This window comes from Haliotis rubra, unplaced genomic scaffold (genome assembly GCF_003918875.1).
Source record: "Haliotis rubra isolate DU_JTF1 unplaced genomic scaffold, ASM391887v1 Scf1617, whole genome shotgun sequence".
NCBI classification, from domain to species: domain Eukaryota; kingdom Metazoa; phylum Mollusca; class Gastropoda; order Lepetellida; family Haliotidae; genus Haliotis; species Haliotis rubra.
Window position 1 is genome coordinate 51,227 of NW_025765578.1, and position 12,558 is coordinate 63,784.

Genomic DNA, 12,558 nt, shown 5'->3' on the forward strand with positions numbered 1-12,558 from the left:
TTATAAGCGATACTTAACAACAACACAGCCTTGTACAATACAACGTCCACCGATAACCTTATCAGCAGATACTGTAACGATCCTTTAGGTGATGACATGTAACCTATCTGCTGACATATACACGTGTGTACAGCTGTAGGCGGCGGTATATCAGTAACGTCCCAGGCACAACATGGAACGCGGAGCTATTTTCACAATAATCGGGGGTTTTCTAATCCACCTAACCCTGGGAACGTATTTCTGTTTTGGTAAGCATGAACTTATGTTGTATCCGGCTCATGAAGGCTGATTGATTAGATTGTGTGATAACAATGACCCATTCATTGAACTCCACGATTTAGATAGACTGTTGGATCACATCGAGTGATTAGAATTTATTTACATATTTACGAAAGCGTCTTGCAGATGTTGTGTCCGTGGCGGAGAATATTCATATAGAATAGGCATCTGTGCATGATTGTACCTATTAGTGGATAGTGGATAGGCCTACTTGTTATGGGACCACCTCTGTGGTGAAGTGGTTAGAGCGTCTTCCCGGAGAGCGGAAGGTCGCGGGTTCGATCCCCGACCGCGTCATACCAAAAGTCGTTAATATGGTACTTGTTGGTCCCTGCCCGGCGCTCGGCATTAATGGGTACTAGGACTGGTCGGCTCGGAGTCAGTATAATGTGTCTGAGTGGGGTATTGATGCTTCACTGCGGCATGTTATCTCAGTGGGCTACCACTATAAAACCAACTTAAGTCTGGGCTAGTACAAGCAGCCGCACATACACATACACACGCATGCACGTCGTGATATGAGCGAAATATTCTCAACCACGACGTTAAACCCAATTTCATCTCACCTCACCTCACCTCACCCCACCTACTTGTTATAAGGCAATCTAGTGTTGTATTTGTTTTACAGTGTCTCTGTTGAGATCTAGCTGAGGACGAGGCGGCGGGGTAGCCTAATGGTTAAAGCATTCGCCCGTCACGACCCGGGTTCGATTCCCAACAAGGGTACAATGTGTGAAACCCATATCTGGTATACCCCGCTGTGATGTTGCCTGAATATTACCAAAAACGGGAGTAAAACCACACTCACTCACTCTAGCAGAGGGCAGTCGTTGTTGCTGTTAGTATGTTTAGATTTGGAATCAAAACTGGTCTGAAAAAAAACTGGGCTGCTGAGAAAGCACATGTGTATCGATGAAAGAGCACTGGCTACTGCAATGGCTATTTATCAATGGAAGTAAGCGAGAGTTGTGAGGGTACTGGTGAAACAGAACTGGCTCTGCTATGGCGTTTAATTTCTCCTCTGGCGTTTAATAAATGTGTTTCTTTGCGAAAAACTATTCCAAATATCGAACATGAAAACAAGAAAATGATAAAATATTGTAATAGTTCTCGGTTTAATAAATTTTTGTCACCACTCATTTGTTGAGTTATCCCGATATTGTTAGTTATTGTGAATATGCCATACCCATTTCGAGGAAGTTACCTGCATACATATTGCTGTCGAACGGGTTGACAAAATATTCAATTACCATTTAATTGACTGTAACAGGTAATTTGAACCCATACATCACGTCCTACATCCGGGATACTTCAGTCGATCTCCGTTACAAAGACAGTGAGTGGATCTTTGCTGCAGCTGCCTTTGGACTGGCAGGTTCCATCTTTATTGGAGGACTTCTACGAGCTCGGTTTGGGCCCCGCATAGCAGTACTTTGTGGAAGCTGCATGATGAGGTATTTACACAAAATATGTGATGGACTAATACTCTTATCCTTCATCAGTCGTATGTACTAATGGATGAATTAGCCTGTATAATAGCGCCAGTGTACGCCCCTCTTCACCGGGGAGAAAGGATGTACCCAAAAGGAGCTGGGGCTCCTTACACGAAGCAACCTTTACTAAGGTTAACCTTAACTCCCATTCTTTTACATTGCACTAAGGTCACCTTAGTGACTTACGATCACCTTAGTGCTTTGTGAAAGGAGACCCTGGTCTATTTAATGAGGAGAATGGGATTACCAAAATTGCCGATAAAATGAGCGAACTGGCTTAAGTAGACGCCTAGGAAAAAAGGCCTAATGTTTTGTCAACTGTGTATTATGAGGGCAGTACACCACATTTATCAGTATATTCAATAAGTAAATGCCCATTTAATGATGGGTTGTGTCTGAAATAATACAGGTATCACGAGTCATTAGTACATGTCACCAAGGAAGTGGTTCTTGCAACGTATCACACGAAATATTCTCAACCACAACCCTGTTGACTAATTATCATTGACGAAGACCAACCTCCACTTCCCATTTCATAACGGCGCTGCAATTTTGTTATTATCGTAGAAAATCAGTTAGAGTCCGTTTTGCGATTGTGAACCTCGCTTTCTGGACAATAAACATGTTATTATTATACCTTTTCAAATTATAAGTGATCCACCACATTTTAAATAATTATTCTTGATATTCTTCCGTACCATCAAGACTAAGACACCTCTACCGGATGTTCCTTCAAAAAGGTCGACGTTCCCCATTGATCACAATTATTTATGATCACTTGTTCCAGTGTATGAAATAAGCCCAAAACCCAGCCAGACATCAGGATGGGAAACTTCAAAATATTACCAGCCCCAAATGGATTTAGTCAGACCGGACACCAAGAATTCAAATGTATGGTATATCTAAAATTTGCACCAGACCGTCGGGCTGGCTAGCTGTAAATTTAGACCGTCCGTCAAATCTAGCCCGTCTTGGACTGTCCTTATTTCATACACTGCTTGTTTATCCTACTACGTTGCCTTGACTAGAATGTTTATTACCGTCCGTATCGTAGCCTACATGTGTTGTTTATGTGTGTAGCCCCTTTAATGTGCCTGTGTGATATGTAACTAGTGATGCTCTGATGTTAAAAACAAATACAAATCTGAGGTACAATGAAGCTGAGGGCAATAAATTGTTACCGTATCCTATCTTTTAATGCTGCTGAGCATAGTCATAGATGTGGTTTGACCACCTGGTGTCTGGTTCTCCAGTAGTCCATTCACGTTTTACCTCGATATTGCCTTTCCTGGCCCATGGAATATTTAAATCGAAATTTGGTGTTCCCTAGCGTTGACGTTTTATGCCTAAAATTATTTTCTCACAGTTCTGGCGTTGCCCTGACCTACTTTTCGATACAGCATTCCTTCGCTGGGGTCATAATCACCTTCGGTTTGATGTTTGGGCTTGGAGTTGGAACCGCATATGCTGCTCCGATGGATAGTGCGATGATGGTAGGATGTAGTTTCATACAAACATTTCATCCAGTAAATAAACCACAGAGTCCACATAATATGTTAAGGCTGAATGAGGTGCAAATATTCACTCTGGTGGTTACTCAACGACAGAGATCAACCTACCAGAATATGTAAACGTAGCATTTGTGTGAGTTTAAGTTATGACTTTCCTACAATCGCCAGCGGCTGAAGGGATGGTATAAATCCAGCTAGGGTCCATGCAGGTAGCAAAGGTACTGTAAGTCCCAATGGTCCCTAGTAAGGTGATCTACCTTCGGTTGTTGGTGATCTATAGTCCGCTTTTGGTATTATGTTGTATTGTCCTAATTTGAAATCCAGGTTTAGTAATAGATACTAGTGTTTTTGTTTGTCTGTTGTCTGTGATATTCTAGTTGGTTTTACTGTCCTTCGTTGACAGGTTTTTAATGATTAAGATGTATTTATGATGAAGTTAAAAACTTGTTTTAGTCACGATATGGCTGAAATATTGCTGATGTGAACTCAACGACAGAGACCCCAAACGATTGGGTTTCAATGAGCCTATGACGTAATGTATTGTTGGTCGTGCTATCAACCACCAGACTGGCCCAAAACATACACACGTGGTGTAGTTGAATTACCCATGACTGCTCTTCGTATTAACTCGTCTCTCATCACCAATACAGATAACAAAAAAAAACACCAAACAGTTCATATGGATCATAAGAAAGAACATAATTATCAAAATGGCCGCAGTAGTGAAAATCAAGTTTACATAAGTGTTCGAACTCAGACTTTGTTTTTGAACCTAAAAGTATAATGCTGTATCTGATGCTGTCATAATACTGAATCCTAACATACCCACCTGGCAGGCTACTTAATCGCTAACAGTCTAGGTAACGTTGGCAGAGTTCTGATTGCTATATGTTGTTCCAACCTGTAAAATGTCCACGACTTTGAAGTTCAGAGGAATGTAGAGGAAATCAGTTGTGAAATATTTACAGGAAGGGCTGAATATCTGAGACTTTGTATCCCTGATTGAAATATTTAACATCAAATGCACATTTGATTTATTCTACTTCTGATCAATTGTAGGAGATAAGTTTGCTGTTCTTGATAAATAGAAGGTGTTATTCAGTATTAAGTATCTCGCGTGTCATATAACGAGTCAGTGATGATCTTATTCCTTTCACCAATCAGTGGATCCCTGACAAGAAGGGTCTCGCCACCGGATTGATCTTGGCTGGGTTTGGCGGCAGTGCCTTTATCTTCGACTACATCCAGTCATGGTACATCAACCCTGATAATCTTGCACCAAATTCCGGCAAAGTAGACGGCGAGGAGTATGTATACTATTTGTTTACTGAAACACGAATCACAAAAAAAAGAAGCTAAACTTTTAACTAATGCAAGGTGAATGACCCAAACAACAGTCCCATCCTCTAACATTAAGAATAATGCGCAACCATGTGAAATGATAAATGAGACGTGAGTGAGTTTAGTTTTAGTGCGCTTTTAGCAATATTCCACCGATATCACTGCGGGGAACACCTGAAATTGTCGTCACACGTTGTACCCATATGGGTAATCGAACGTGTCTTCAACGTGATGAGCGAACGTTTTAACCACTAGGCTATTCTACCGCCCCTTAATGATAATGGTTGTGGTTGGGACGAGACTGAATGAATTTCTATCTGGTTACAGATACTTCACTCAAAAAGACTTGCTTGGCAGAGTTCCCAACATGTTTCTGATTCTAGCAGCCTGCTATGTTTCTCTTCAGTTCTTGGGAATTGTGTTCCTTCGACTGCCAAAGGTAAAATTGTATATTTGCCTACTTTTCCAGAAGACAATATCAGATCAGACGGTATATGAGTTACATATTTCTGAGAGACTAGTAACAAATTGATTTCGAAATTCTGGTTTCCCTTTCTTCTGGTTGCCTAGGACATCCATTTAGTGCAATTGTCAAGCTCTTTTCTGTTAAACAAATCTGAAGGTAAAACAATTCTTTATACAATGTCATACGCAGTGATTATTCGAACTCACTACACATTCATTGATTTGATCCCATTTTCATCATAAACTGGTTCACGTCAATTCTGATTGGACAATCAAAGGTCTGAAACAATATTAACCACTCGGCAGGTGGCCAACACATTGGTAATTTTGTACATCTCGAGTCTGGTGCTCAGGTTGTCTAAGGATATCAAGGTATAGATTGTCTCCCGTTATCCTGTTCGGCAATCAATGATGGTGATCACTTGCATTCAGGGATAATATATTGATTCAACGGTGATATACTGAATCATAATCCACCTTTTCTTGTAGCCTGAAGATACGAAGGGAGCTAATGAACAGGACTCTAACGGGCAAAGAGATGGCCGACAGTATGAATACATTCTTTGTAATCGTAAGATTCATGTTAAATGTTTGAAACTTGTGTGCTTGTTTCTTCATAACTAAAGTGAATTTCATACAAATAGTGGCTATCGCTTTGACATATGTTGAAACATGTACACTAACAGTTGTTCACTGGTCACGAGGGGGGCATGGGTTGATGTACCCTCGATGTTTGTTTATGTTCCCTGAGCCCGAACGTATTTATCTTACCGAACACCTTATTGTTAATTTTGAATTGTTTGAAGCATTTACAAATCCTGTTGTAACCATCCCTACATTTTGCTGACAAAAAAAGAAGAAACAGATTTAGAGTAATCTCCCTTCCATCGATTTGCATTCGCAAAACATCGATAATTTCCTTACATCCGTACGCAATTCAATGTTATTCGAGATAAAGAATTACTACCACGAAGTACCAAATGAGTTGCCATTGACAGCGGGGTACATTGCAATGTGAGGTAAGATAAAGTATTTTATATCCCAGTGGCCGCTGTGTGTCCAACATTGACGAACTTGATGCAGTTGACAACTATGACCCCCTAATAGAGGATGCGAGAATGACGTAAGTATTTAAAAAACGGTTCTTTTTTCCACTGTCCAATGTTATGTTCATTGTTCATCTTTGAAGGAAACATAAACATGGGTTCTCTAATTTGGTTTTGGTAAAATGTGTCCATTGAACTAGAAAGTTGAATTTCGGAGGCCAAATATTAAAATCAAGAGATACAACTAGGCTTGATGTCAGTAGTTCCACAAACAGTTCCATGTCTGTCAAAGGTGTGGAGATGACTCGATAGCTAGTACTAGGGCCGGTCAAACAGTAGTCGGCCTAACTATATTCTCGATGTCCAATTTTTGAAAAGCTTCCATTTTAGTTTGTAGGAATCATTAGCAAAGCCGTATGAAAAAATTCACATATGTGAGTAATGTGATTAACGAGATATTAGTCATCACAACACATTGGGGTATAGTATTTCTAGAAAAAATGCAGAAAATGAAAAACGATCCGTCATTTAGTACCTCTTGGATAATGGTATGCCCTCAGATAATGTCATATAAAATATGTTAGTATAGTATTGGATGACTTCCCGTCATAATCAAGAATCAAAGCTTTGGATTGCTTGATTCATATTTAGTCGGGGGCTGTTTCTTTTAAGGACGCCCCCATTTTAGTCTTTCAAAAACATTTCGTCCAGATATTCAAGCTGGCCCCGTTTACAATATACCGAGAGTTCACACTTGTGTGACCATTTAGTATTTACTTTGAACCTTTAGCATCATGTGTGAAAAAGTGAAAACATTAGAATAAGTTATGTCCTTATGATTCGTCGTCTGAAAGGGGGTGGGTAGTGTCTCCAAAACAAGCTGTTTCAGTAAACATGAAGGGGAATCACTTTAATAAGCAATTGTACTTTCAAATTGCTTTTTTATGCACTTTAATATAAGTTTGATTCTAGTGGACGTCTACCTATCTCAAACACACAGAATGTTTCTTGCATATTTTGTTACCTGAAGTTTGTGGTGCATTTATTGCCGATTTTGCGCTTTTGGGGTGTACCAAGATAAAATTTCAAACAAAATTGGGATCGTAAGGCTGGAACGTAGCAAAACCAATTTGCTTGAGGTTGACAGATAATATGTAGAAAAATAAAACATAAAACAGCTGCATTTGTATCATTTACCAGGTCAGGCTGACTACTTGTCGACTGTCCCTCGTATCATTAGTCTTTATTGACTGACTTTCTGCCTCGTGAGCCTTTTAACTCTTGCCACCTCGTGGATTTGCGACAATAACCTGAAGTCTGAGTCATGTTAGGCATAGCAACAGTTAGCAGTTGATAACGAGAGATATCGAGCCTTGCTCTGTCGTGGTTATTTGTTTCGAAGACACACATAAAAAACAACAACAAAAACATGCTCTCCGAAAAATAGTGGATCCAGATATGTGAACATATTATGATAGTTCGTCTGAAGTATGATGAGGTTCAACTGGTTGTCAGACATAAAATCTTTAAGAAAGTACAAGACGAGCGTTCCACCGCACTCAAAACACTGAATGTTGACCAGCAAGGTTCGACGAAAAGGTTATCAATACTGATTTTAGTACTTCTTGGAAAGGGATTGTTCTGTGCGGTTGTTGATGTTCGGGCTTAACACATCGTAGAAACGGATGCTTGACCATTAGTGCTTAGTATCCTATTATTGGTCAACTCATCCTAAACGTCATTCTGTTCCACAGACGTTACTTGTCAAACCTTCCTACGAACCTCTGTTCTAGTACGACCCTTTCATGGTGCGAGTGTTCAGGATTCGTGATTGGTTGCAATCAGATTTAGGTGTGCAATCAGATACGTTGTTTCAAAAGTGATCATTCGCAAGGCCTCGGTAATTTCCTTATGCTTTGGGAAAACTAGAACCTCTTCCCCTGCGCAATGCGCTAACGTTTCGTCTAGACAGGACTCAGTCATGTAATGGCGAATCAATGGAGTCTCCATTGACAACGACAAGCTATCCATTAAATGTGTCACATCAACAAAAGTCCCAGGTAGAGGAGCGATATCTGTGGCCCCACATTTGCTTGTATATGTCAAGTTGGGTCTACGTTGGATAGAAAGAAGGAAGATAATTCGTATTGCAATTTTTTGCCGCTAGGTTATTTTACGAGAACCGGGAAATATGGCCATATCAGAAGAGAGGATCGAAGGATACGACAAGCAACCTCTGCGGGAAGAGCATGCCTAAACGTTCACTTTACATGATCTTTATGGTTACTTCCACCCCCACATTGAGAGGGAGTTATCGTTTTAATGTGTTACTTCAATTTTTCATCTAGTCCTTACCATCACATTGTGTTCATGTTTAATACATCGCATATGTTCAAATACTCCGTACTCTTTCATGATGAATATAGATTGTATGTTGGTTACACACTGTAAATTAACATAATATGTTTGTTTGAGCAAGAGTGAAAGTTCATTTCTAGATGGCAGTGTTTGGCACAGATCTCCTACTATTGATACTTTAAACTTCAAAGTTATAAGACTATTAGTACCCAATGCATTGCTGTAGTAGGTACTGATTGGTATGTATAATCTACACGTTCCTAAAACGGTCTATTATAATTAGGAGTTACTCTTTTAATTTAAGACATTTTTGTCATGCTGTCAGTCAAGTGGGTAAACAAGAGTCTGTTCACTGGAGAAACTGCTGGAGAACGAAAGAGTTCTGGATTCTCTGGTGTATCCTACTGTTTAACTGCCAAGGACTAATCTTCTTCTCTACCATCTGGAAGGTGAGCGTGTCTATGCTATATGGTGTACTGAGTGGAAACTTGTGTGCTGGCGATTAGGTGCCTGACTCTGAAGGTGTGGGTTCGAATCCCGGATGGGCCTCAACCCCAAAAGTACTAGAATATGTACTTTACTAAGAAAGTGTAATCCCAAATATAACATAAGTTACATTTGACCACTTTCTAAGATGGCATTGTGTATTTCATAGCTTTCGGCCGTGGGAGCCGTGTCAATTAACACTTATCAGAGAAGTACACAAAGTCCGCAGTCTAGACTACCAGTTGTCCGACTTGCATTTTTGAGGAAGTCGCGGTGGCTGAACGGTCTAGGCGTCTGACTTTGTGTGCTGGCGATTAGGTGCCTGACTCTGAGGGTGTGGGTTCGAATCCCGGATGGGCCTCAACCCCAAAAGTACTAGAATCTGTACTTTAATAAGAAAGTGTAATCACAAATATAACATAAGTTACGTTGTTTTACATTTGTTCTGTGAAATATTGTCGTACCATCTGGATCAATCGTATTACGTTCTGAATCAAACTTTTTATTGTCCAATATTATATGACATATCAATGATTTTCATGACATGAAGTTAGCACATTGCGACAATGATAGACCTTGATAAACTTCAAGTTATATAATTATGTACACGAAATGTCTGGTTATAATTCCAGACATATGGACAAACATTCATCCAAGATGACAGGTTCCTGTCAGTTGTTGGAAGCTTTGCGTCTATCTTCAATGCTGCAGGTCGTATCTCATGGGGCTACTTTGGAGACAAGGTGTCATTTAAGGTACTTCATTAAACACGGGCAATCCGAGACAGATGTAATAGGTTTATTTAGACCAAACTGCCAACTCAAACAATTCAACCTTTTTGAAAACGTCGCATGTATTCTGTCATTCACAAATAACCAAGATTAGAACTGATCTTCAGCAGGAGGCGACTAACTGGATCATGTGGTCAGGCTTGCTGATTTGTTGACACATGTCATCGTGTCCCAATTCCGCCGATCGATGTTCAAACTATTGATATCTGGATCGTCTGGTCCAGACTTTTTATTTTACAAACAGCCACCATATATAGCTGAAATATTGATCAATCAATCAATCAATCAATCAATTAATGAATCAACGAAGCCTCAGAGGTATAATATGAATGGTTCCAGAACGGAACATCAGTTCCTAGTGCATCATGTCACTTTCAATGTTCTTATATAACCCTCAATGGCTTGACACTTCTGCTGTCGAAAAAATGCTTTATTGTGTTACACCTTTCCGTTGAACGTTCAATTCTCAAACCAAATCTTACATTTCTTGTTTAAGTGTATACATTACTAAGTGCGGCCTCAAACCACAAGTAAAACTCCTCTTCCAGACGGCTATGCTGTGCCTGTGTGCGCTATTCACAGTCCTCATGTTCACCTTCACCCTGACCAAGGTTGCCGACGGGAAGCCCCTGTTCTTCATCTACGTCTGCCTCACATTCGGCACCTTCTCCGGCAACTACTCCCTCATCCCCACTGCGACCGCGAGGACGTTTGGCCAGGAGTACTTCATACAGATATATGGGATTTTGTTTTCCTCACAGGTTAGTACTTAACGTTTTATAAAAATGATGTGGTCCTGAATCACACTCTTGCAGATTTTCGTCCGCTACTCTCTGCCACATCATTGAGAAGCGATAAACATCTCAGATAATAAAGAATTACAGTGGTTGCAAACATCAACATTAATTCATCCATTGTGAAATTTCTCTTCACACTATTACAGTCCCATAGACATGATCGAGGGAATTGAAATTGATAATATGTGCCGTTGAGATTGACATCAAATGGTCGTGGGAAAAACAACAGCGCCTTGGGCGTGTACTAGATGCGTGGATATGTAAGCTTTATAGATATCCCGTCATAATGATGCGCCGTAATTTAAACAGATGGTCATTTCTCCAGTCGGGTCTCTGCTGACGTCTTATCTTACAGACCTTATCGGCTGGTATGGGCTCTTCTTTCTAACTGCTGCCTGTTCTTCCTGTAGTAAGTCTTTTACATCACCTTCTATATGTGGTATTGTAGAAGTGGGGAAATATAATATTGACAACATTTATGGATAACAAACTTAATAAGGAAATAAAAGAGGTTCTTATCCATTAAGTTTTTCAATATTTTTTCTATCAAGAGAATGTAATCTAATTCAGGGACCCCATCCGGAATAAAGCAGTTACGATGGGTCGTAACACTACGTTTTGTGGGTAAGGTCCCAGAATCTCGGTAAATCACTATTTTAACTTTTTTAAAGCTTTTATTTCCATTGGTTGTCAGTAATATTTTATTAAACTGGTTAGATCCGGTTTGTTTATTTACACATGGGAATTTGGTTTATTTGTTACATGTGACACGTACACGTGCATAAGGCATGATATCATAAACAGTGATACAATTCCCTCAAGTTGCATTGTAACATACAATCTAGTTTGGATAATATTTTATTGTAGGTTTTATTCTGATGTTTTTCTTCAACAAGAAGATGCCAGATGGAAATGACGTTTGAAACAATGTATAAGGCCGGATGGTGGAAGATGGTGGTGACCCGAATAATGTATGTACAGTGGGTGAGTGTGTTTAGTTTTACGCCGCTTTTAGCAGTATTCCAGCAATATCACGGCCTGGGAAAACAGAAATAATCATGTTAAAAAAAAAACCATATCCAAAACAAGTCCAAGTATGTCCAAAATACTACCATGGTGCCTCGTGAACAATACGACATTAAATACTTCGTTCCAGGTGGATAACCGGGGACACATATTTCAGTGAATATGTGGCTTCTTTGTATGCTAGCTGAAGTGCTACCTACCTGTGTATATCTGTCTTTTCTTCATTTTTCAGTTGTGATATTACATAACGCGTCTCTTGAAACTGTGTCGTGAGAAGACTGCGGGAAGACCGTGAGAATACTTCTACCAAAGGTGTTCTGTGATCGGCGTCAGGCTATATGGCCTCAGACCACAATTATTTTCCTTCTTTGCTATCTACAGTGACATGCCAGTGCACCATAATTAATATCGGTCGTAGGCTGTTCTCCTGTTGCATGCTCACCAACCTGCCACTTGTCACTTAATCGGCAAAATATGAGCCTGGATCGACCATGTCGATTTTGCTGTATCCACTGTAAACAATGGTCACCGGAAGTTACGAGCCGAAACACACCAGACAGCCTTGAACTTGGGGTCAAATCAAGGAAGGCTGGTGTCAATACCATGAGTAGATTGTGGACCAACAAAATTTTGCAATAAAAGTACAATGTCTTACCTTTCATTTAAGCTATCACAAGTCACCCTGAAAAATCAGCACAAGCAGAACAGCCCATTTAAACAAGGCACTATATTCTCATATTTTACTTCCGGGTCATGGTAAAAAGTTAAGGGGTAACTGTGGTCTGGGGCCTATCAGGACACCAAAAGTCTGCAAATTAAATAAAACTTAATCAATACTAAGCCCAGACACTATGTAAGGCTCACAGAAAATTTAGAAAGCCCTAACTCATACACAACTTGACTTATACTGCTTTTACTCCATGCTGTATCTCTGGCATTTTGAGTGTTAATTTTGGGCATGAATT

General features: G+C 40.0%; 1 protein-coding gene across 4 annotated transcripts; it reads left to right on the forward strand.

Moving 5' to 3' along the window:
* The first annotated feature begins 85 nt into the window (after window positions 1-85).
* LOC124271606 lies at window positions 86-11,932 on the forward strand. 4 transcript variants are annotated; one of them, XM_046706755.1, is made up of 13 exons: window positions 86-248; window positions 1,550-1,733; window positions 3,139-3,265; window positions 4,448-4,590; window positions 4,952-5,063; window positions 5,579-5,637; window positions 6,135-6,212; window positions 8,798-8,942; window positions 9,612-9,734; window positions 10,319-10,531; window positions 10,877-10,976; window positions 11,435-11,551; window positions 11,826-11,932. In XM_046706755.1, exons 1-12 carry the CDS (start codon window positions 173-175, stop codon window positions 11,488-11,490), a joined length of 1,416 nt encoding a protein of 471 aa, XP_046562711.1. In that variant the 5' UTR covers window positions 86-172; the 3' UTR covers window positions 11,491-11,551; window positions 11,826-11,932. The 4 variants fall into 4 exon arrangements, with proteins under 4 accessions (XP_046562711.1, XP_046562713.1, XP_046562712.1 ...); XM_046706757.1 differs by having other exon boundaries at window positions 8,819-8,942; XM_046706756.1 differs by having other exon boundaries at window positions 11,435-11,538; window positions 11,826-11,930.
* The last annotated feature ends 626 nt before the right edge of the window (window positions 11,933-12,558 follow it).